The sequence below is a fragment of the Molothrus ater genome, chromosome 2 (genome assembly GCF_012460135.2).
Source record: "Molothrus ater isolate BHLD 08-10-18 breed brown headed cowbird chromosome 2, BPBGC_Mater_1.1, whole genome shotgun sequence".
NCBI lineage: Eukaryota > Metazoa > Chordata > Aves > Passeriformes > Icteridae > Molothrus > Molothrus ater.
The window spans coordinates 63,851,054-63,875,513 of NC_050479.2; the positions used below are offsets into that span (position 1 = coordinate 63,851,054).

General features: G+C 41.7%; 1 protein-coding gene across 1 annotated transcript in view; it reads left to right on the forward strand.

Annotated features, from left to right (window-relative positions):
• Nucleotides 1-24,114: 24,114 nt before the first annotated feature.
• Nucleotides 24,115-24,460, forward strand: part of FAM124A (family with sequence similarity 124 member A) — a 41,551-nt gene continuing 41,205 nt past the window's right edge. Inside the window, exon 1 of the mRNA XM_036392219.2 lies at nucleotides 24,115-24,243. Within this exon, the coding sequence (XP_036248112.1) occupies nucleotides 24,185-24,243 (59 nt within the window). The 5' untranslated portion in view covers nucleotides 24,115-24,184. The remainder of the gene's footprint in view (nucleotides 24,244-24,460) is intronic.

A 24,460-nucleotide genomic window follows, 5' to 3' on the forward strand; every position in this document is an offset into this window, starting at 1 on the left:
TGAAAAACTGTAGATGTCAATGTATTCTTTTTTTATCAATTCTTTTTTTTATCAAAGTTTTATCAATCTATTGTATCATATCAGTTAGAATAATACATTTTATTATATTTAAAAATTTAAATGAGAACACTTTCTTTGCTTTTAAAGAAAAAAAAGTTCCACACATAAAATATGTGAGTGGATAGCAAAGTTACTGAGGCTTGTGCTATTTTAGCTAGTTCAGAAATTAGAGCACAGTTGTCAGCCTCTGGTGAACTCTTCCATATCTATGTAGCTGCATAAAAAGTAGATTCTTTGGACAGAGCTAATTGAGAGAGTCCAAAACAGAGGACAACAAAGTAAGAAATTCATAACAGCAAGAATCAACACTTTGCTCCCTAGTCCCTGACTATTTAATATATTCCATTGAAGTTCTGCAAAGACACACACACACACACACACACACACACACACACACACACAACCTGTTAAATATTTAAGAGAAAGACAACAAATGCTGAGCATGCTGAGACCACAGCTCAGTTCTAAAAAAAATTAGCATCCCTGGCTGCATATGGCAGTAGTTATGACACTTAGTGGTTCGAAGATCACACATACTTTAAAATATGAGCTGGTGGTGCATTTCCAAATCCTAAATCAGGTGCTGATCAGCAGTGCTTTTGGAGGTTGGCAGGAAACATCCATCATTAGAGGTGCAATAGCACTGGTTCCTACCTTTCACTGGCTAAAAGTGAAGATGGAAGAAGAACTGACCTTGTTACAAAGCAAAGAAGAATCCTCAAGAATGGTTATATCTGCTCTTTCAGCCCACAGAGGTAACAGGCCGTTCTGCCTTCCTAAAACTGCAGTCAGGAACTGCTTGATATTGTTCCTCTTTTGGGAAGTTCACAAAATATGGGAAAGGAGATAAATTCTGATACCATGCATTTCAAACATCTATGACTGCTTCTTTGAGGCATTAAAGTGGAGAAATCAGTTTCTCGAGATTGAAGATAGAGATTTTCATTTGAGTTGATTCAGAGGAAAATGCAGTGAAATCTCTTTGTTGCCCACCTGTCAATCTTGATTTTTAATGGTACATGCTTGAGCCGTGTCAGACAACACTAACCTGTCAAAACAGCTGAGTCACAACATTGACTCTCCTAACAGAAGACAAATAGGTTTTTTGTAAATCTGGAACATCAACTTTCCATCTAACCTAAATTTTAATCAAAGTATTACCATATGACTTAGAAGGCATATACTCTCCTTAAATTTTTGCCACATGAAAAATTTCATTCATTGATCAGGTTTTGTTGCAGCATAAGCACAGCCTGGTACCAACAAAAGCAGTGACTGCATTCCTACCAGGCATGAGAAAATAAAGAAATGCTGATTCATGTGCAGTAACACGTATGGAAAATTATTACACAAATGAGATATCAATCCTTTAAAAAAAAAAAAAAGATGATTATGATGATAATAATGTTGTTGTTGAGGAAATTTTTGCATATACTCTGTAACGAAGCAAAAAGATGAACACCAGTGAAACACAACCTACTTTAGACCTATGTCTACAGCTGTTGTTTGGCAGCCTTTTCAGAGGGTGAGAGGTTACCACACTTATCCCCTGCTGTATCTAGCCTCCTCCTTCCTTTTGTTTCCTCAAACAACCATGCTATCATTAAAAACTCCATCTCTTTGACAAGCTTGACAAGGGAACTTTGTCTTGTCTTCTGTCACACGGGGTCAAGGGAACAACCAGTTGCCCTTGCTTGTTTTGTTGGAGGAATTCATGTCCTTTTAGTGGAATCTCTGTTAGGACCTTTCAGATCTTTGTTAGTCTTTGTTGAATTAGATATTGTCTCGCCTCTTGAGTCCTTTGTTCCCAAGATGGCTGAAGAATTATTGTGATGTCCAGCTTGTTGCCTGTCACATCCATCAACCATTGATGGAGTCTTTGGCAGGTGAATGTGATAAATAGCCAAAATTCCTTCATGATAGCTCAATGAGGAATGGAGGTTGCAAGCAGCAGTTCTTCAAACTGGTTTATAAAACACAAACATTTAAATGACCTGTCTGTCTTGATCTCTAACTGGATCATCTGTTACTCATTCCAGTTAAATTCTAATACACAATTATCCTTCCCACAAAGGATGTTCATAGGAGGAATAATGAAAAGGGACAGCGTGTCTTTGGAAGTCACAGGGCAGCCAGACTCCGTCAGTCATTCCCAGGCAAGGCCTTCTCACGATACCTCCAAATTTTTCATAGGCACTCTTGGATCTTATAATTATCTCCTTCCTGCTCTGCTAACCCAGTGAAAAAGGACAAAGCTAATTTAAGTGGAGAAGCAAAAAAGGAGCAGTTTGGCTGGGATATCTGAGTAAGAGGGCTCAGTGCAAGTGAGGTATCATTGGCGCTCTAGAGAAGATGGAAATACAGAAGAAATTACCAATTCTTCTTCAACATTTACCAATAGTGGGGCTTTTGCATCTTAACTTTTTTCTGTTCACATCACAATGTATCTGGAAAAAAAATAAACCTGTATATAGCCTAAAACACAGCCTGCCCTGTCCCTGTCCCCACTGCCACAACATAATTAATCAAAGGGGACTATTATCTTTGCTATAAGCTTCTTGAACACACCTCCTAGTACATCTCCTTCAGCACCTGCAAAGGCACTTCCAAAGTGAAGCAAATTTGGTTGTGCTAAGGAATACAAGAAGCCAGCCAGGGCCCTTTCAGCAGGGAGCAGCTACACCTGCAGTGACACCCTACAAGAACCAAATCCTACAACACCATCACTACCACGAGTGTGCCTCACCAGCCGTCTGCTCCAGCAACTGCTGGCATCACTCCATGCACCGTGAGAATGGAAAAGTTTTACTGATAATAGGTAGCTCCCTGAAGAGAAGCAACCCGAAAATAGGCAGGACAATTATTAAGCAGGTTAGTAGGAGCAGTTTTTGTTGCCTCTCTCTGAGTGGTCAGTAAAGAAGCAGGAGAAATCAGATTCCATGTTTTTCTTTCACATTTGCCAGTTTTAACATAAAATGTGGTAGCTGGTAAACATGAATTCTTTCTCCTTGGATAATTTGATCTTTTGCCTCTACTCACTTCCCATCTACCCAACCTTCCACTGTCCTTGTAACACAGCCAATCTGTATTAAGACACATTTAAAGGATTGAGGAAAGAGAAGAAGAGGTGGCTCCACAGCCTTGCCTACCACTTCCAAGCTGAACTTCAAAGACCATTTCCCCTATACTCCCTGAGAATAGTCAAATAATATACACAGGTGTGGCTACTTGCAGGGGCAAAAGGGAGTTCATTTGGGATCCTCTGAGGAACTCTCAATCAATCAATACCTTCTTCCAGAGTAGCTGATCTATGATGTGGAATCTAAATATGAGAGGAAAAATATCATACTGAAGCAGTGGCTACACAGAAGCTGCAAAGAGGCCCACTGCCAGACTGTTGGGCACAGGGTAGCTGCTTTCAGGTATCTAGATTCAAAAAGCCTGCATGAAGCCCTTCAGCAAGTTGCAGACATGGACACTTGATGTGTCCCTGGTGCAGGTATTGCTTGCAGTGGGTCCACATTTGAGATGGCTCATCAATAACAGTGAAGAAAGTAAGATAAAAATATTTACACTGTTATCTACTCATATTCTTAAAACAACCTGGAAAGTCTTCACAAAGGTGAGATTTCAGCCAGGTCAGAAAATCACTGAGATGTAGGCACAGGTGGTCATGGATGGTGAAATGAGTTTGCAGCTTGGCAAGGTGTTTGCAGTAATCTGCAAAGCCAAATGACACTTTCCAGGCTAAGATACCTGTTAAATTCACAAAGCTTGCAAGTCAACTTAGTCTGTGCTCAGAGGAATATGGAAATTTTTTATTGCTGTGCCCTGAAATGTGGCAGAACATGTGCCTTTGGCCCAAGGTGGGCAAAACATGGACATGCTAGCTGTGTTTTTCTCTGTGACCTCCAGGTCAGGCAGGAGGGAGTGAAACTAGGTTAACTGAAACAGAAGGAAATATTCATGTGAACCCTGGTGAACTGGAACAGCTGAGTCTTACAGGCCTGTAATCTGAGCATCAGCACAAAATGAAAGGGACAGTCAGACTGGCAAGGACTGAGGCAGCCAGCATTCCTCTTGTGATTTTTTTTTTGTCTAAAACCATTATTTCAGAAAAAGCATCTCAAGGAAACTGTGATAGTTACAGAAACACACAGGCCAAAGTTACAGATCAAACAGCTGCCAGAGCTGGCAGCAAGCAAAGGTCACTGCACTTGTGAGTCAAAACACACTCAGCAAGGACTTCATGGAGGACCTTCAACACATCCACTGGGGCTAAGCAGATACAACAGGAACATCCAGAAAAAATTGCTGCAGTGGAAATGAGCTGCAATCTATCATCTATAATCCTCCCTGCATAAAAAGAAATCCAATTGTCTGAAAACATGAGGCAGCAGAAACTGAGTTGATATTTTAATTTAATTCACTTCAGTTCACCTTATTGACTTTAACAGTATGCAGAACACTATCTTTTATCACTCAAGTGTCACTGTTCTTCATTTTTTGCATAGTCAATATGGTTGTGGTTATTGATGTGCTTATGAAATATGCACTTAGATTTCTTCACAGTTTGCCTGGATGTGTGCCTGTGGATATCAAAAATTGTTCTGTGGTGTCTGGGTGGGGTTTTTGGGGGAAAATTGAGATAGTTTCAGGGGGAACTAGGTAGGCTGCCCTCACAAAACCAACCTTCACAAGGTCACAGACCTCTTTGCAAAGTTCACTGCTGTTATGGAGCTTATAATGTCATTATATTTTCCAAGAAGTGCTCTATTTATTCCATTTCATTGGCGTATCCTGGCAGAAGGGATTATGTTTTCTCCTCACTCTACATGACAGACAATTCTTTTTTTTTTTCTGAAAAAGAAAGTCTGAAAATCCAGGTTACTGTGCAGAGACCAGGCTTTTCTTTCTGCCTTTCCTGAGCCTGTGGGTCAGCTCACAGCACCTTAGCTACTGCCAGAATATCTGCAGAATGTCCATCGGTCAAAGACAACACCCACCCCAGAGAGCTGCGTTCCCTTCTTGCCAGAATTGAACTGCTCGTCCCAAACTATAGAGATGCTGGGGGTTGCCTGGCTTTTCCCACTGTCTTCCTCTTCTTCTGAGTCAGCGATGGTTTGGAACACGAGGGAGGATGCTCACAAGGCCCTCAGCAGTGCTCGCTCCCGAGATCGGCTCCTTTTGCCGATCAGTTTCACCGCTAGATGGGAGCCTCGACCTCCGGAGTCTCCGCGTCTGACTCCCGGCTGCGCCACTGCACACACGAGCTTCCCAGGGACGCGGATTTTTACCTGCGCTAATAACAATATTCTCTGGGCTAAGACATTTCTTTAGCTCGTACACGGAAGGTATAAAACTGTACAAACCTCCCAGGTGCGGTGGTATTCTTAGACAAAACTGTAGAGAGTACTACAGCTGTATCTGTACAGGTGATATGATGATAGATAGGATTGGCCATGGATAAAAAAAGGGACGAGAACAAAATGACTGCTTCCCTCCAGTCTCAGCACAGGAGGTAATCCCTGGTGGTTCCCAGCTGGGCTTGCACTGAGGTCCCCAGGGCAGCCCTGAGTTCCCAGGGCATAACATAAACAGGAGCTATATACTCCAATTTCCTTACAACGTTTCTGTCTGCAAGCACCACAAAAACGAAGAGTGAGTTTTCAATGGTTGCTATAAGAAATTACTTGCAAAATGTTTCTCATGAATGAATATTTTTATGTCTTATTTCCAAGAAGCGAAATGTGAATTTTTATTTTATGGATTCAAGGTGCTTAGGATGCATGGCTCTCATGGGAATATTCTCTAACTGAGGAAGTAGCTCTCAGTAATGGGATATGAACGGCTGAATACTCACAATTATGAACTCAGAATTTGCTTCTGCAGAAAACTCATGCTGGCTCTTAGCCAATATCAATGAAATCAATGGCAGATATTCCTGCTCTCTAATGCCAAGCCAGATGCTGAGAACTCCACTGCTTTAGAAGACAGCAAATTCATTTCAATACTTGGACAGAGCAAACAGAAAACCCAGTTTACAGAAATTGGCTTAGAGAGTCAGAAGACCATTTGTGAGAAGAATTTCTGATGCTCATGCATCATTAGTCCTTACTTTTATAACCCCACAGAAAGCTCCTTGTTTCATGCTCTTCACTATTTTTTTAATAAAAGTGCAGGTATCTGGCATAATCTTGCTGTATGCCAACTGTTTCCACACACAGTGCCACAGCTGTAATTTCTGTAGTGGTGCTGAATTCAGCTTTAGGAGCTGAATTCAGAATTAGAATTAGCATTCATTTTACATTAGATGTTATGCATCTACGTCTGTGCAGGAACATCAGATAGTGAAAGGTCACACCCCCACCTCTGAGGGCAACATGGATTACATCTACCTAAATAAATTCTCTTTTTCCCCCCAGAATATCTGAGTTTACCTTTTAAGCCAGCTGGAAAGACTGTGCTCTTGCCCCGATTGTGATGTGCGCTGTTTAGTGGGGCTCCAGAGGGTACAAGCCAGAATTGCCAAAAAGCACATAGCCAGTGTGGGCTATCACAATCTGGTCATGATTGCACAGGGACATGGTCCTGTTCCATCCAACAGTCCAGGCACATCTCTTAAAGGCTGGGCCCTGAGCTGGTATAGACAAGATAATTCAAGGGATTTACCCACATTCACTGAAGTCAAGGATTTGGTACACACTAGCACATATTGGTACAGGTTAGGGAAAAAAAACCACTATGGATTTGTTTTTGTTATAAAATAGCTGGAAATTTCATATTGCCATTTTTAAATGGATTGTGTGTAACACAGAGAGCAGAATCAATACTCTTATAGGCTTCACAAGCAGCTCTTTTCTCTTGGGTGGCAGCTCTTTCCTCTAGAGCTCTGCCTGGGATAAGAATTGTGCTGTCATTACTCTAGATGTCATTAATCCCTTCTGTTCATTTAAGTCAATATTTTTTATAGTGCTGCTTGGTTTTATTGGTTGTCTTTTTTGGGTATTGGGGCAGAAGGGGGAAGAAATACCATCTCTGTGAAGCAATTGCATTTTGATAGGCAATACTGCTGCTCATTGCAGGAAGAGGGATGCCTTATGTTTATGAACTAGACCACCCCATATAGCAGCTCTCCCTGTGGGATAAACTATTTAAAGTTTACAGGTAGTGTATCTAACACTCCAAAAACTTTACTTTCCCTGGAAAATTGTTTGGTTTGTGTAACCAGAGATTACACTGGAGATAATTATAACTCAAATGGATGAAAAATCTTGGACTTGGTCGTGGTTTCTTTGCCTACACATTCCCATTCATTCCCTGGGTTACAACATGGTCCCACACCAGCTGGAGCTTATGGCTAAGCTTGACAGAACTTGAGCACTACAGGACAATAGTCTGAACTGATAATATCCAGCTCATACACACATTTTATATGGTAACAAGGAAAGGAAGAAGCTATAGCTGAATGGAAGAAAAAAAAGAAAACACAAAACATCAACTGATAGGAATCATGAGTAGGTGCACTATCTGAAAACACTCTGAATTAATATCTGAAATGAAACACATGTCAGATTGCCAGTGTCTCTATAAGAAGTGCCAATTACTCTGAAAGCCATTTGGGGCAAAAGCAAAAGGCTCATTCTCAGCAGTATCAGTACTGATGGATTGATAATGTCACTATTGCATCACTGCCTATTGTGGCAGGAATTGTGTTCATTGAATGGAAAACTGTAAATAATATATACTGAGCTTCTGTATACAGCACCTTTTTTGTCATACTAATAATTTTCAGTTTTCTGTGATTTGCAGATGGCTGAGATTTTGCAAGTGGAAAATCCATACTGAGTTGAAGCTGCTATATGTGAAGAGATGAGAATGCCAGTCTGATAACTATAACTTTAATCCAGAATTGATTTCAGTTTTATTTTAATCTATAGTTATAACACAGTCATGTGAACATCCATTTAATAGGCCAAATTGCTGATTTTTTGCATCTTTTTATAAGCCAACTGCTGCCTAGACATGCACCAGATTCAGTAGATTCACAATCTTTTCCTTAATTTAATTACTAATAAAGGTGTCTGCAGAAAACTTTTTTGGATTGCTGAGTTTTACAAAGTTTAATGTTGTTTTACCAGCCAGAGATATAAGTTAAAGGCTTCACTGGTTCCAATGTCTGATACAATTAGGTTAATGGCATGAAGCCACTGGAGTGTGGGGATGCAGGCAGACTGCTCTGTGCCCAGGAGTCAGAGCCATGGTCATATTTGCCCTTGCTGTCAAAGAGAAGAGAATAGCAATGACAACAGTAGCTAGAAGGATCTTTCTAGAAATAAAAACTGGCAGGCTCTCCTTGTACTCTCATGCCCATAGGCAGCTGTCCTACAAAGTGCTCACACTTCCTAGAAATTTCAGCAGGCTTTTCTGGGCATGGACAGAGAACTTTTCAGAAAACAAAATAAAACATAACCCCTAAAAAACAACAACAACAAAAACCACCAAAAACAAAACATAACCAAAAAGAAACCAAACACCCCGCCCCCCCAAAAAAAAAAAACCACCCACACCAAAAAAACCCAACCCCATAGAATCAATCTGGTCTAATGAAAGATGTGTAATGCTGTGCTCACTATGTCTGAGTCTTTCCTTATGCAGGAAATAGTGTGAGAACATTAGAAGAGATCACAATGAGGCCTCTCTCAGTGAGAACTCGTCTCAAATGACTTTCACACCCCTGGAAAAGTCCCTAACTTGTTAAACTTCTTCCAGCAGCTTCCTAAGTATGGGGGTTTTCTCCCCAGTTTTCTCTCAGCTCATCTCCTCCATTTTAATGAAGTTTTTTCTTAGTTTCTATCCACCTGCTTCCAACCCGTGTTCTAATTCAGCTGTAACCACCTCAGTATTGGAATGACTGGCTAATTGTCATCCCTGACCACTGTTCTGGCTATATAATGGCTTATCTCACTAACCATGCACATTTGGGACTAAGATCAAAGACATCAAGTTTAATGTCACAGATATCTGTGACATATCTGTGCACTCCTACCATAAAGGTTTCTCTTTGACCGGGGTGTAAATACAGGGAGCTTCTGCCTTGAACTACACCCTCTGTCATGTGGTCCTGCCTGTGTATTAAATGGGAATTATTACAAAGTGTTACTGAGAAAGAGCCTGAGGTGTATATGTACATACATACACACACACATATGTATATGTATATATACATATATATGTATGTATATATACACATGAAGCCCATTATCCTGAGTGCAGTCAGATTTCAGCTACTTATAGACTGCTTCTAGATTTTTCTCTTTTCCACAAGTTAAAAAGAAATTACTCTCAGCCATAATCGTGTTCTTGTGCAATGCAGAAAAGGAGGTGACCAGGAGGGAATGGAAAACAGACAGCAGATTAGGGGGAATGTTCTCCTTCTCATTAGTGAGATGAATGATCACCATGTGACCACTCATGCAAGGGTCAGACTCTGCTTTTTCACTGGCACTAAAAGCCAGATTATCCAGAATGTTAGGGATGTTCCCTGCTGAATAAGCATGAAAAAAATTCAAACAGAGCCTTAAAGGAGCAAGAAATAACTAGAGAGAACCCCTTAATGTAAACCTGTTCTGGTTTCAGCTTGAAAATAATTAATTATGTCCATAGAAATGCTATGAAGATGAAGGAAGGTAAATGGATATTATATGGCTCAGGTCCCACAGCAGTCTGTGTTCACTAGGCACTGCATTCAGTTTCATAAACCTTGTTCCAGATTCACTGTTGCATGACTCCAGTCAGCAGGATTTGGGACCTGAGCTGCTAAGTCCACATGGCCTGGGAGTGTCCCCACCAGCTGTGGAATCTCATAACTGAGCTCCACTCCTTCATACAGACATACCTTCCAACATCTTCCTACCACAGACATGGGTGAAAAGGTGTTAGACAACACCTTGTGGTTCTGTCAGCACCACAGGAATGAAGGTGACATCAAGGACATTTAATTGTGGAGTGGGAAAGGAAGCACTTTATAGCTTTTTAGTAGACAGGCTTTGAATCCCACTGACAAAAGCTAGAGTGGATTTCTAATTCTCTACAAGTAGCCCCTTTCTTCTCATGCCCAAGTAACTTCAAAGCATCACTTAAAGAGCTATATTCTTACAAAATATCACTTGAGCTGCTGGAACTCAAACGCCTCCAGAAGACTTGAGGCATGTGACTTCTACAGATCTTGGTGTAAAACCAAATTCAGATAAACACCAGTAGTACCTCACCACACAACATCTGCCTTCTTTGTGGCTGCTTTCCATGTCCCAAAACACCCTGCTGGAACAGGTCAGCTGACCCCTGAATATCAATAAAAGCTTATGTAATCCCATGACATATATGTATACATACAAGGCAGCATTCCAACAAACTGCTTGTTTGGTCATTGTAATCTAGACTTGAATTACGTGAAGTTTTGGGTTCAGGGCACAAAATCCACCTTGCAGGTACATACATGGGATATTGGTTTCACTAACTCTAAGTGGTGATATCAGTTGTTTAAGATGCCACCTACCTCCCAAAAGCATGCTGCCTATTACTTGGAAGAGAACAAATTCCTCTGCAGATGACTCTGAAGACCTATTCATTTTCCCTGGCTTTGAAAGAAGTCCAAAGGGATATGTGTCACATTCTGGGTGTCTAAACTTCATCAGATGGACTGCTTGCCCAGGAATCTTCTCCAAGAACCTCTGCTGCATGGGAAAGAGGGAGATCTCCTGACACACAGACACTCCAGTGCAGTTCAGGGCAGCAGGCAGGCAGCCCAAGCCAAGGGTCCAGCTGCAACAGCCACAGCAATACCCCATCCCTTGTTCCCTGGGCAGGGCGCTCAGGATCAGGGGAGCTCCTTTCTGTGCAAGGGATTTTTGCCAAGCTGCAGTGCAGAAAAGTGAGGGCTAGACTTCAGACAGTTCTTAATTGAATGGAAAAGAAAAGAAAGCCAAGTTGTAACTGAGGAGCAGTTCTAAAATTAGTTCAAATAACAGTATGATGCATATCGTGGAAAGGTTTCCTCTTATAACCACATCTGTACAAATAGTGAGAAAAGCAAATAGCAATATCTCTTGTTATAGACTAAGTAAATATTCTGCTAATGTAGATGCTGCGGAAAGCTGAGGTGTTTTGTTCAAATAAAGGTATCAGATTAGCAGCAGGATTCATAGTCTTTTAGATTTCACTAACATATGCAAAACAACAAAGACAACTCTTTGTTGTTTTGCATATGTTAGTGAAATCTAAAAGACTATGAATCTTTCCTCTTCCTGTCTTCTTAGTACTGTGTAAATTTTACCTACCTGCTGTTGCAAGGCATCCCTGACCTGGTAATAATTAGCATTGATGCCATGATTTATAGAAGGTTGATTAATTTTTAAATTATATTGTATCATTATAAAGAAACTTATTGTTTTTTAGACAGTTACCATATACTTGGACTTAATTGGTCTACTAATTTAAATACTATCACCATTGGCTAATTAAGAAACTACTCATTGGTAAACAAATTTCTGTAACACGTTTCACATGTTCATAACAACAGGTGTAGCAAGTTTAGATAAGAATTGTTTCTCATTCTATTCTCTGATCTTCTCACAGACTTTTCCCCAGGACAATGCCTGGGAAAGTTGTTTCTCTCTGTGGCCAGAGAGCTGCTGACACACCTACCTCTTCAACAAAGCCATTAACCCTCTCAATGCCCTGGCAAGATCAAACTTTACCCAGGCACCTGCTCAGTGGGAAGGTTAGCTTCCCTATGTCCAGCCTTTTGCCTTCCCTGCAAGGTGGATAGATATTCCTGTGCTCTTTGGTCACTCACAGTAGAAGAGAAGCTACAGCAGATAAACACTATATAGATACTGGACAGTAAACCACTGATATTTTTTATTGGCTGGTGAAATATTCCAGAGCCCACACTTGGTTCCCTGAGCCACCTACGACACTTTCCACAACCATTGCAAAATTAGTCACAAGCTACACTATGAGCTCCCACCATCATCAGCCATTAAAATTCTTCCTTACTTACAAAATGTTTAAACACATGTTATTATATCATGGCTGATATAATCAAGGGTGACAATGTGGGTGGGGAGGTGAATAAGACTTTTTTGGTCCATTTACTTCTTCCACTGCCCAAAAACTTTGCCAAAAACACAGGAAAGGAAGCAATCACTCAAACAATCCAATAAACATTTTCTTCATGTGGGTGATCTAATGATACTGCAACCACAGTAACTATAGTAGTTACTAAATGAAACTTTTCTTCCTCAGATAAATGATCTTATCCCACAAGAAATGTTTATCTAGCAGAAGTAGGCGTAGTTACATTCACTGTAGTTTATAGGTAGTATTATAAGGGTCCTTCAAGAGTAAGGAATTTTTAAGTATCTGTAGAGAGTACTGTCATAAGCCTGGACAGTTTCCCTATCACCTATGTGTAGGCCTCTTTTTAAATTATTACAAGAGACACCATGCAATGTGAATCACCCTGAAGGTGCCTGTCTTTCTCCATTAACTAAGGCAGGCAGATGTCCAGGTCTGCTTAGTTCCTTCACTTAAGAGTGCTCAGAAGATGTCTATTATTAAGCAAAACTCTTTCTGTCCAATACCTGTTCAGCAAGGTCACTGTTTACCTTGAATACAAAATAGAGCTGCACACATATCTTCATTCAGAGAATGGCTCCCTGCTTTCACAGACAGAAAACTTCTCTTTCAAATCTTCTTTCAGACAAGTAAATTCCTTTAAAAATTCTCCAGATGTAGACTACTCTTCTATCTTGTGCTTGTCCTCTGGGCTGGTGATTCATTCCTCTCTCATTTTTACCTAGAAGTTGGCACTATTTGGTTCTTTGCACCAAACCCACTGTCTCTCTCATGTGTCCAGCACAGACTTGTGTAGAGGGACAATGGAAGAAGAAGGTGGCATAACCTTTGCTGATAGAAGTACAAATTGTCCTCTCCTCCAGCTCTGCTTATACTAAATATTCTCCAAACTTCAGCCAGCTTTATGAGGACAACATGCAGATGCTGGAGCTCATAGTAAGAAGTATTTCTGATGTGCCTTCCTGAGAGCACCAAGAGAAGCAGTGGAGTTTTGAGGAAGATGAAAAAATAGGTTGGAAACACTGAAGATGAGATAAAGAAGGTCAAGGTCTGTCAGTTTAAAAAAAATATACTTGTTAAAAAAGTAATCTCCTTAGGGCCACAACTCAAAATAAATGACAGAAGATGGCAATGTATATTTAAATCGGAGAAGATAGAGGAATGGTGTAACCTTGGATGGTATAAGAGCATTCTCTGTTTTTCAATCAACCACTCCATCCCTTTCTCACATGCTCAAGAGCTTCCTTATCCTCTGCAACCAACATTTGAACTAATGGCTCATATATAGAGCAATAAAAGAGTTGCAGATTTTGAAGACTACTGAGCATCTGCATTGTCTGTGGACAGTAAGCACTGAACATCCAATCAGTTTTATGTGGGAACCTAAGCACAGATGTAGACACCTAACTTTTAATAGATGAGACTGAAAGTGATTGTCTAAATGTAGGATGAGATTTTATTTGAGAAATCCCAGATGAGTAAACTTGGCATCTTTATCATTACTCCATGAACAGAATTGATGAAGAGTATTTATGGGAGAAACTTCTGGACAAGCTGAAATAACTTGTAAAACTTATTTTCACATCCTTTAAGCAAAGACAAGTGCTTAAAACTATCTATTTGAGTTTTTCCTTTGGCAGACTTGGAATAAAATATTTATAAGTTATTAGAGATTTTTAGTCTTAAGAAAAACTTAAGACTTTTTGTAGTCTTCATATCTATAGCATTATCATGGAAAATAGACGGAAAAAGAACTATTTATGAGATCAGTCCTACAAACACAGAATGCTGTTCATAGTACATAGCACTACCATTTTCTGGACAGATAAAACTAATGGATATACTGCCTTAGAGTTAAGATCAATGCTGCATTTTCAGACAATGAACGTAACTCTTCCACTGGTTTCATGAAACTGTTTTGTCCAGAATCCATATCTAAACCATTTAATGTAAGTCACACCCCATTTCTTTGAGTATAAACAACATTCCTTAGACAGGGACATGCTGATCAGCTTCCTTGAATATCAAGTTGAAGAGAGATTATGAATTTATTCCCTATTCTCCATGGAGTGGCATTTTTTTACATGCTGACATGCTGTGATGAGCACTTTATGATGGAGAGCAGACTGGCTCTAATACCACTTGATCCTTCATAAATTAAGAGGCAAGAGGCAGCAGCCTATCGTGTAACTCCATTACTGGGATTTGGATTAGGAGTGTCTTGCACATGTTATTGTCCTTCTTTTAGCCGCCTCATGCTAGGTGCCTTGAGAATAGCTTTTGGAAACCTTTTCCCAAGCCATCCTTTTACTGCCCATCTGGCTCTCTGAAAGGATCTATTTGCCACTGAGCTTCATGGGCTCAAGTCTGGGTAAAATCCAGCAACTGGCAGAGAAAAGGAGTAATTTTAGAAAGAAATTTTTCAATTTCATGTCCATCTGCATTGCAGGATCTGATCCTGACTAATAAAGTAAACTCTTTTATTTGCATCATTATTTTTAAGTTAACCTGTGAAGACTTTACCTGTTATACTCTGGCAGTGTCTGTTCTCACAGGAGATCTGTTGCTTTGGGTGTAGCAGTGGGCACAATTAGAGTCAGACCTTTCCCTTTCATCTTTGAGAGTTGGTGTGCTTGAAAAGCTTGAATGCAGTTTGCATTCTCCTGGGCTACAGAGGCTTCCTAGGGGTTCTGGAGGCTTCCTATGGGTTATGGAGCTTTTTGTGTCAGCACACCCCTCCCAGCCTGGGTCACACAGCCCCTGCACACCCAGCAGACCAGCCATGTGAAACTTTATAGGAACTAGCAAAATAACTGGTGAGCAGGGAAATGAGAGTTTAGCCCTCCTCCTCCCCTCTGCCACAACAGAGGAGCCAGACTGGTACTGTTGTTGCAGCTGTGGCCCAAGGGAAACCAGGCAGAGGGCCAGTAGGACTAGCAGGGCTGTGCAGAGCCAGACCAACCCTGTAGCGTGAGGGAGAGAGGACACATTTCAATCTTACTGTCATGAACAGGGCCTTCTTCTTCCTGACAGACAGAACATTTAAATACAGATGGGCTTCCTTCCACTTTGATTTGTGCATCAAACACCTTGGAGCTGAGAGGTGCAACCAGCAGCTTTGATGGTTGGATGTGGCCTCTGATGTGTTTTCTGTGGTGGTCTGTGTACAGGATAATACCTATAAACACTGATACCTAAACACAGCTCCTGACAGCAGCACTAGTGTGGAGGTTTTGGCAGATTCACCAACAAGTTTTGCTACATCAAAATCCCTGACTGAGGCACATCAGAGCTGAGGACAGCAGCCATTAGGTTCTCCATCACCTACTCAGTGCAGAATTCCATGGGGGGTGAAATCACAGAGTAACTGCTACCTAGACAGCTTCCTAGTTTCATTAAGATTTTTCCCTCACCTCTATGTGATGCCCATAGAATGCTGCTAGAATGAGTAGTAATCATAAAATCGTTTTCTCTTAGCCAAACTGCTGGACAATAAGAAGTGGGATAAGTTCTGATCCACTTTGTACACTCTTTTGTTCCCTGCCCTTGTAACATATCAAAGTTGCATCTGGAGATAAATCATGGAAGCATCATTAGAAGTTTGTCCTGTCCTGATGCTTAAATATCTGCTTCTGTCTACTGGATGAGATAGATGCTGGGCTAGATGGATCTGGGATATGACCTAGTGCAACTATTCCAATAGTCTCTAATCAAAGAAGATTGCAGAGCAGCTAGGGAATCCAGGAGGCACTGCAGTTTGAAGGAAAGGCACTCACGTGTTCCAGTGATGGGCAGCCATCCAAAACACTAAGGTAGATGGAAGGCAATAAACTCTGGAGATAAGCAGATGGCTCTCAGGCTACAGAATGAGTTTACAACCAATACTAATGGTCTTGGGCTTTTTATGAACTTCTTGCAAAATGCCAGAGCCAGCTATTACATGTCTGAGCTTCTTAAACATCAAAGATATTTTTTAAAGTTGATTTACACAAGCCAAAAAAAAAAAAACTTATGTAATTTTCAGTTAAAACTTGCAGACCACAGAAATAGCATCCAAATTTCTTTCCTAATAATCCTTTCTGCCTAATGGATTTTCAGGCCAAGTTTCTGCCCTTTATACTTTTATTTGGCCCAGTTACAATTCTGCAAATCTTTTAGTGCAGTTTGAGAACAGCAGCTGAAGTAAAATTGAATCTGGGCTGCTGGGATCCTGTCCTCTGCCTTGGAGGAGCCATCTACTGACAACCACACTGTTCTGTCCCTCTCTTTTGTCTTGCTGCTGGACTTGGTGCAAGGAGAAGTTGAGTCTGTCCGGGAAAGTAATATTTCTGAGGATGAACCATTTCTTTCTTTTGCTAGGCTGGTTTCAGTCAGATCAGCTCCTTCAAATTCTCCAGGTGGTGTGGAGATGAGGAGGTGCCCATGCACAGTCAGGGACAGGACAGAAGGGCAGACGTGCCTCCTGCCTTTAGCTGTGTTAGCTGCTGAGTGGCTCTGCTGCACAAGAATGAGAGCTCCTGGCTCTATGGGTCACTGGATGATGCAGCTTGCAGGTTTAGTTGAGACCTTTAACATCATCCATAAACTCTCAGAAAAGATCAACCTGGTATATATGGATGAACCAGAAAATTGGGAAATTTTACATTCTTTCAGTGATTTACCAGCTCTGATAAGACATTTAAAAACTGCCTGACTCATATTTTGGGGCAGAGTGTTTCTATTTAAGTCCCAATGATTTTCTTCCTATTGTTCCTGTACAAGACGCTGCTTTCATTCCTTGCCAGGCTTTGGTAGAATCATTGAATGCTTTGGGTTGGAAAGGACCTTAAAGATTATTTAGTTCCAACCCTTCTGCCATGGACGGGGACAACTTCCACTGCATCAGATTGCTGAAGGCCCCATCCAACCCAGCCCTGAACATTTCATCATTGACTCCTAATGTTCTCAGCACAGGCAGAGACATCACATATTCAAGGCTGCTCTCACCATGAGAGAAGGGATAAAGCAGTCACAGCCTCAGTTTAACAAGGGAGGGGAAGGGAAGGCTGCACAAAGCTACTGGACACAGGCGCTCCTACACCAGCCAGAGCAAGTGGGACTTTAACATCTCCCTGCACACCACTAAACCTACTCCTGCTTACAGATGTCAGAAGTGGAAATGGAATCAAATATCTTCTAGCAAAACTTGCTTAAATTTTATTTCAGTGATCTACTTCACTGTATTTACCATTGTTTATATCATCCATAAAACAGGCATTCTTGATGTTGGTTTGATACATCAGTGGCTAAAATTCACAGCTACTGGATGAAAAGTTTTAGTAAAAACATTTAAACCTAGTAGAACCATCTGACTGCCAATCTTATGATTAAAAAATTGTATCACAGGTAATTCAAAACTTATTTTTTGTAATGTGGTAGAACAATTAGGAAATAAAATCTCCCTTGGAGATCCAACAGTGTCTTAAATGTAGCTGCTTTCCAGAGTAAAACTTTTTACTGTCATGACCAGCTGCAAAGGAAAAAAACCTGAAGATCATTTTCAATTTCAGAAGAGTCTACATGTAAAAGCTGCTGTAGTACTTACTGCTGCTACCATAGGGGCTTAATCTTTCCTCTTTGAACATCAATGGGTACAGGATTGGTCCTTGAAAATAAATATTTTCTCTGCCTTGTAAAGCACACTATTTAATAAAAAAACCCACTTCATTTAATAGGAGTTGTCATGGTTACCAATATAGGAGTGCTTTTCTGAATATAATAATCATTCACTGGGTAGATGTGAAGCGTTCAGGACACTCACCAGAAGCCAGAACTGTCTCACTGACCTCATAAAAGTGGCAGCAAGTCCATTGTCTGCTTTCCTGGTATACTTTTCACACATGTGACACCCCATGACACTGGCTAGCACTTCTTCAAATGTGTCAACTGAAACATTTTCACTGTGCTTTAGTGGATGTGTGCCAGTACACTCTTAACACTTCTGTCAACAGAGAAACAAGGAAAACACCCAAGCATCACCAGACTCACTCTAGCTCAAGCATTGCCTGCCTACCTCAGCAAGTCCACAGAAGACAGCTCCCTACTCTGTCAGCCAGCACAGATCAGAGTAGTCTCTGGCCAAGTGGGCTAAGAGTACCTGGAAATGTGCAAATTTTTAGGCCTCTACCCACCCACTGATATCTTGAAAGCAGCTCTCTAGTCCTAGAGAAAGTAGAGATGGCTTGTTTGGATTGTGCTGGTGCTCTCCCTTCTTGCAGAGCAGCAAAGAAGAGGTGCTGTGTAAAAGAAAAAGGGGAATTCAAGTGCATGACCTCCACCTGCCTTCACAATACTGCAGCACGTAGCCCTTGTACCAAGCTTCCCACCTTCAGGGCTGCCCAAACTGCTGCTAAGCCCTAAGTCCCCTCACACCAGTAAGGGCTGTGTCCAACTTTGCAGCAAAGGCTCCCCTCTGACGCTTTATCTGGGATGTCAGGACTGGTCAGTGCACTCACAGAGGTTGGGGACTGATCCAGCACTGCCTGGCACAGAGCCACTGCCCCAAAGTCCAGTCCTGGCTGTTGATCCTGGCATCACTGATTACATCCACTGGAAAGGTCTGAATGGGATTGTCGCAATGTAAGAGCAAGATTAATTCCTAATGTCCATAATACAGAGTCACCTTGACTTTACTTTCCCTGGAAAGGGCTTTTCATCACCCACATTGATCAAGCCTCCTACCAGAAGCCTGAACAGTGATGGGGTGCAGCTCTGCTTCCCCTTGTACCCCCATAGAGTTCTGGGCTTTAGGATAATACTGATAAGTATTCCAAATATTCGAGTTTTTATAGCAGTTACTGAGTGCTAGAAGTTTTCCATAAAAAACATTAATATACTAGAATTCAAGTAAAAAAGAGCAATTTGCTTATAAAATGAGCATTTGTTGTACTGTACCATGAACTTGGGTTGGAGTGTGTGTGTGCTACAGTTTTCAAATGAAACTTAAAAGAGTGGGACCTGGGAACCAAGCTCCCTTAAACTTCCCTGAAAACCCTCACCTTGGTGCTTTGAAGAAATACCTTTTTATTGCATAATTGTATTTTACCTCAAAATTGTATAATTTTAGGAGGTTGGGTGTCTGGCTTGAGACCTACCACAAATGAAACTGACCTTATCATAACCTTTAAAAATCCAAACAACCCAACAGTCTATGTGAGAAACTGCCTCAACTATTTTGGCAGCATTTACCAGTCTAAAAGTCAGCCTTTTAGGGCTGACCTAGCATGAAGAGAGAACCACATGCCAAGCCATAATTTTCCTCCTCCTTCCAAAACTGCAATTGTCCTTTTTTTTTTTTTAAACCACAACCGCGTGTCTTAAGTCCAGCAGTGAATGTTAACAAAGCCTTGACCTGCAGAGGGCTAATTTCCACAGGGACCATTAAAAGAGAAAAACTTTTCTATAAATGCCAGATTCTGTAAACTGAGAAGTTCATCACTGAAATACCCAGAGTAGTGTGGAAAGTGCCAGGAATGGAATCCAGAACCCCTTATTAGAGGGTGAGATTCTGCCTCCAGAGGCAGGTAGCAGAGAGGGGAGACAGCAATTTGAAAGGTTGTAGTTGGGAATGAAAAGTCCCATCCTTTGGCATCTTTGCTATTTCTTTGTCTATGGTACTGAATCCTCTGCTAAGCTAGGTTCTTGGTCTGTCTTTTAAAAGCTGAGAGGGCTCTCTAATTTATAGCATAATGCCAGAAGGAACTTCAGTAGCATTGGTCCCCTTTTGCTTTGGAATTGCACAGGAAAACGGAGAGATCCCAAATGCTCATGAAAAGAAAATAACTGAGAGCTTTTTTCCCCAACAGAACACCTCTATCACCAGAATTTCAGTCACGTGAAAAGGGACACATTTTTCTCCTCTCTCCCTACTCTGCTACACTCTTTTGCTTATATTCCATCCTCCCAGCTGGTGCAGGAAATTTGATATCCCAGCAGACAGAACTCAGGGAGCAGAAAAGATATTGAAATTTGAATCCAAGTGCGGATTCATCAGGGAAATGGATGCTTTTGCTTCCCCTTCTTTCAGTCCCCGTATGATCTGACGGTTCATCTTTCGGCTTCCCAACCTGCCTTTCTTCAGCTGGAGGCTGCAGCTATTGCTCTCCTGCACTGTGCTCTCAGTTACTGAGGCCACTGTGTGATGAAGGAGGATCTGCTGCCTGCATTTGCTTTGGTGAGGACAGAGATTATAGGAGATGGAGGTTACAGTTAGGTGGTGCTTAACTTTGCTGATGCAAGCTAAAATGGTTAACCTTGGGCAATTTGCATACTGAGCCCCAGATACACGGGAAGTTTCCTTTGGAAGGTAGATACCTCCTAATTACCACTGTGCAGGACTTACCATGATAACAGATTCAAACACAGTCATAAAACCAGGCTTTACATCTTCTTTTAAGTACCTTAGGTCCTATTTTAGATCTGTATCTAGGCAAGATAGGAGGTAGGAGCAAGAGAACTTCCTACAGAACTAAAGCTCATTTCATATCCTCAGTGTTTGGTTTTGAGAAGAGAATGCTTTACTTTTTTGGAATCTTTGAAGATCCAAAGTCTCCTGATATTTTTTTGTCTGGGTTCTTGCCACCACTGCTATTAAATCAAAAGGCTTGAAATTTGAGAAAATTTAACTTAGAAATATTTTCACTATTATCTTTGTCATTAAACTGATATCACAGCATCACAAGTACCATAAAGTAATTAAAACTTAACTTCTCTTTTTTCAAGAAATAGGAGAGAGGACTTAATGTGAAGTACAGGTAACAGAGAAAACCTAAGTAAGGGGCAGGAGTTAACACCTCATTCATTAAAATCTTTTAAATGCTTGGAATTTAATACAGAGAAGTCTCCTTTTTGCCATAATTATGTGAAAGACCAGAATAAAACAGAGTTAAATGGGGCAAATATATAAATAAGAGAACCTACAGTTTGCGGTAGCTTTACTTACTATCTTAATTATATATTTCCTTTGAATGTTTCTTTTTTCCCTCCCTGGGACAGATGGAATAAATTAATCTTAAATGCAGCATAAAATCTATTCCAGATCCCCTCATATGCCAGTGTTTAAACAAAACTAACTAGAATAATAAAAGTCAGAAATGGAAAAGATCTATTAGCTGACCACCTAAAATTTTATATACAGAAATGTATCAATTTAACTAAACCTATTTCTAAATATTTAAGGAGGTTTGGTTACACCTTAAATCAGTTCAATGGTGGCTAGAGTCAGTTTATTTCACTTTGAAACCACTCTTAAAAGCAAATAAAAGTGACCTGCTTTTAAGCACAGTTGCACTACCTAAATAAATGCATGTGTGTAGGCTAAGAATCAGAGAGACAAGCAGGTCTGTCCAATCCTGGTAACAGAGACTACCAACACCACTTTTGTGAGGCCCAGGGATATCCCTGGCCATTGCAGTGATGGAGAATAAAATACTTACCCAAAACTGAGCCCTGAGTTGGGAATCAAGAATTGTTGTCTCAGTTTTGCCTCTGTCCAGCCTTGGGAGAATCCTCTAATGACACAGAATATCTGAAAATATTAATGCCTCCTACCTGAATGTGATGATTCAGATTTTAGCAAGCTGGGAAGCAGACAAGCACAGCATTTTGGTCCCAGACCTAAAAGAAAATGTATGAATTTCATTTTGTGAGTAAATTGTTTTGGATGGCAGTTTACCAGTCACAAAGCATAGAATAGGTTGTTTCCATATGTTCTGAATTACTATGTAAGTGCCTGCACAGGACTGTTCTGTATGAGCCCCATTAATAGCATTTTGTCCACACTAGCTTTTAACGACTTACTGGGGGGAAAATGGAAGAGGGATTACTAAGGGGGTTTATTCCTTACCTAAATTCTTTTATTTATGGGAATGTTAATGTGAAAACCTCCACATAAAATGAGAAATCATTTATCTGCTTTCAAATTGACATGCCTGCAACCCATGCATGCATGCAACCAGATAGTCAAAACAGATCAAACACCAACTTTCCTATACTACAATTTTTTGTTTTCCTAATTCTGGATGAATAGTAGAAGCTGAAAGTTTCCTCTAAAAACCTCTGAAGACACTCAGTGTGATGACCTTCGATGATGCTGAGAGGCCACAGGACAGCACATGAGTTCAGTGTCTCTCCAAGGTGGAGCAATGCGAATTCTCCAGTTTCATAATAAGCACTTGGGGGTTTGTTACTGACTTGTTGTTCCTACAAGGCAACACCACCTTGACAGCTCTTCCCAAAGTGTTCTCCTTTCCTTTTATTTCACAAGAGTCCTACCTACACCCAGATTACTTCAGAGAACCAGGACCATTGGAGACAAGAGTAGCATGAACTACACCCAGCCTGTTAAACAGTGCTAGGTGCCACTATTAATTTGTGCTGCCATATACAACTTGAGAGACCACTGGCAGGCTTGAAATAAGGGATAGCAGTGCCATGCAATGTAGAGATGGATATAAAAGCACTGGTGGCAAACTAAACCAGTTTAGCATTTCTTAGACCAACAGAAGGTTAGTTTGTGTGGTATATTTTTATATTCTGGTATATTTATATTTTTCTTTATATATTCAATATATTATGTCTTTAATGTCAAGATTTTCACCATTTTTCTTCTTTCTTGTAAGACATAAATAAGAAAAGAATTTTTTATTTAAAAAACATTTTTTTTACTTCTGACCCCTTTCTCCAAGAGCCTATAGCTGATAGAAATCTGGTGATTGTTAGAAATTTTCCAAAAGAAAATTCTAACTCGTCAAAGCATCTTCCACAAAATATTAAAGGAACAAGCCTCCATTTATGGGGTAGGTTTAATTGTCCCACAATATCTACATTGTGGGGAACACAGAGCACACCATCCCAGTTTTGTGCTTGAACCTTTGAACCTGATTCAGAAGAGACAAAGAGCTGGTCTCTAGAGAGCCGAGCTAACAAATCAGTTCTGCCCCTCCTCTTGTAAAATCTGACACAGACTGAATGGGCTCAGTAGATTAAGGGAAGACTTTTTTTCTTTTTTTTATTTCTTTTTTTTCTTTTTTTTTTCCTTCTTTTCTTTCTTTTTTCTTTTTTTTTTTTTTTTTTTTGGCAGCAGCGAGATCTTGGTTCACACCTACATGGATGGATATTTGAATTTCTGTAAGTGATGGCAAAAGAGGTTGGTGTTCACTTCCAAACACAAAATAAATAGACAACAGGAGCACACCCACAACTTTTCCCTTCGCTCTCATTTCATAGACACTATCACTCAGCTTTTCTACATCAGCATTTCCTCACAGGCAGCATTCAAAATGCTTCTAACCCTCCTTTTGCATCATTACAGAAATTCTCATCAGGTTGGAAAACCACGCCTTGCCCTTTTCTGTGTGTAATTTCAAAGTTATTGCATTAGATGTAACGAACAAGTGCCAGGCAGCACTTGGGGGAGGCTGGAGAAAGCTCAGCACAGTGAGAGACTTCAAATCAAAGGCTGTAACAGCGGATGTTCCAAGACCGGATGGATAGCGAGAACATCCACACATCCAACAGTCTCTCTTAACTTCCACTGGACATGGGGCGCTGCACCTCTAGCCCAGGGAGCACTGAAGTGTCACCGTGAAGGTGCTGACGTACTTTGGGAGCCAGCAGCCCGCGGCGTCCCAGCGCGGAGGACAGGCCGTGCCCGCCGCGTCTGTCCCGGCTCCGAGCACGGCCCGCGCCCGCCGCGTCTGTCCCGGCTCCGGGCACGGCCCGTGCCCGCGGGCCGGGCGCTGCAGGGAGCGGGCGCGGCGGGCGGTGCCTCCCGCGGCGCGGGGCGGGGGCCGGGCCGGGCCGGCGGAGCGGGCGCTGCTCTCGCTGCCGCTCTCGTCTCTGTCGCGGCTCTCTCTGCTGCGCCGGGCGGGCGGCAGAGGCGGCAGCGCCGCTCTCAGAGGGCGGCAGGGCGGGCGCGGAGTCCCCTAGCCCCGCCGCCGCCACCATGGAGAAGCAGCCCGGCGGCGAGGACGAGTGCGCGGACTCGGGAGCGGAGACGGGCGGGTGAGTGCGGGCGGCTCTGCCGGGCTCTGGCGCAGCTGCCGCCGGCCCCAGGGGCTGCACTTGTTGCCGGCGGCCGCCGCCGAGCGCGTCCCGGCAGCGGCGGGGCTGGGGCTGGGGCTGGGCTGGGGCGGCGGCTCCGTGTCCCGGGCAGAGCTTCCCTCCGGCAGCATCCCGCTCAGCGCCGCGTCTCCTTGCCTTGCCTTGCCTTTCCTGCCCT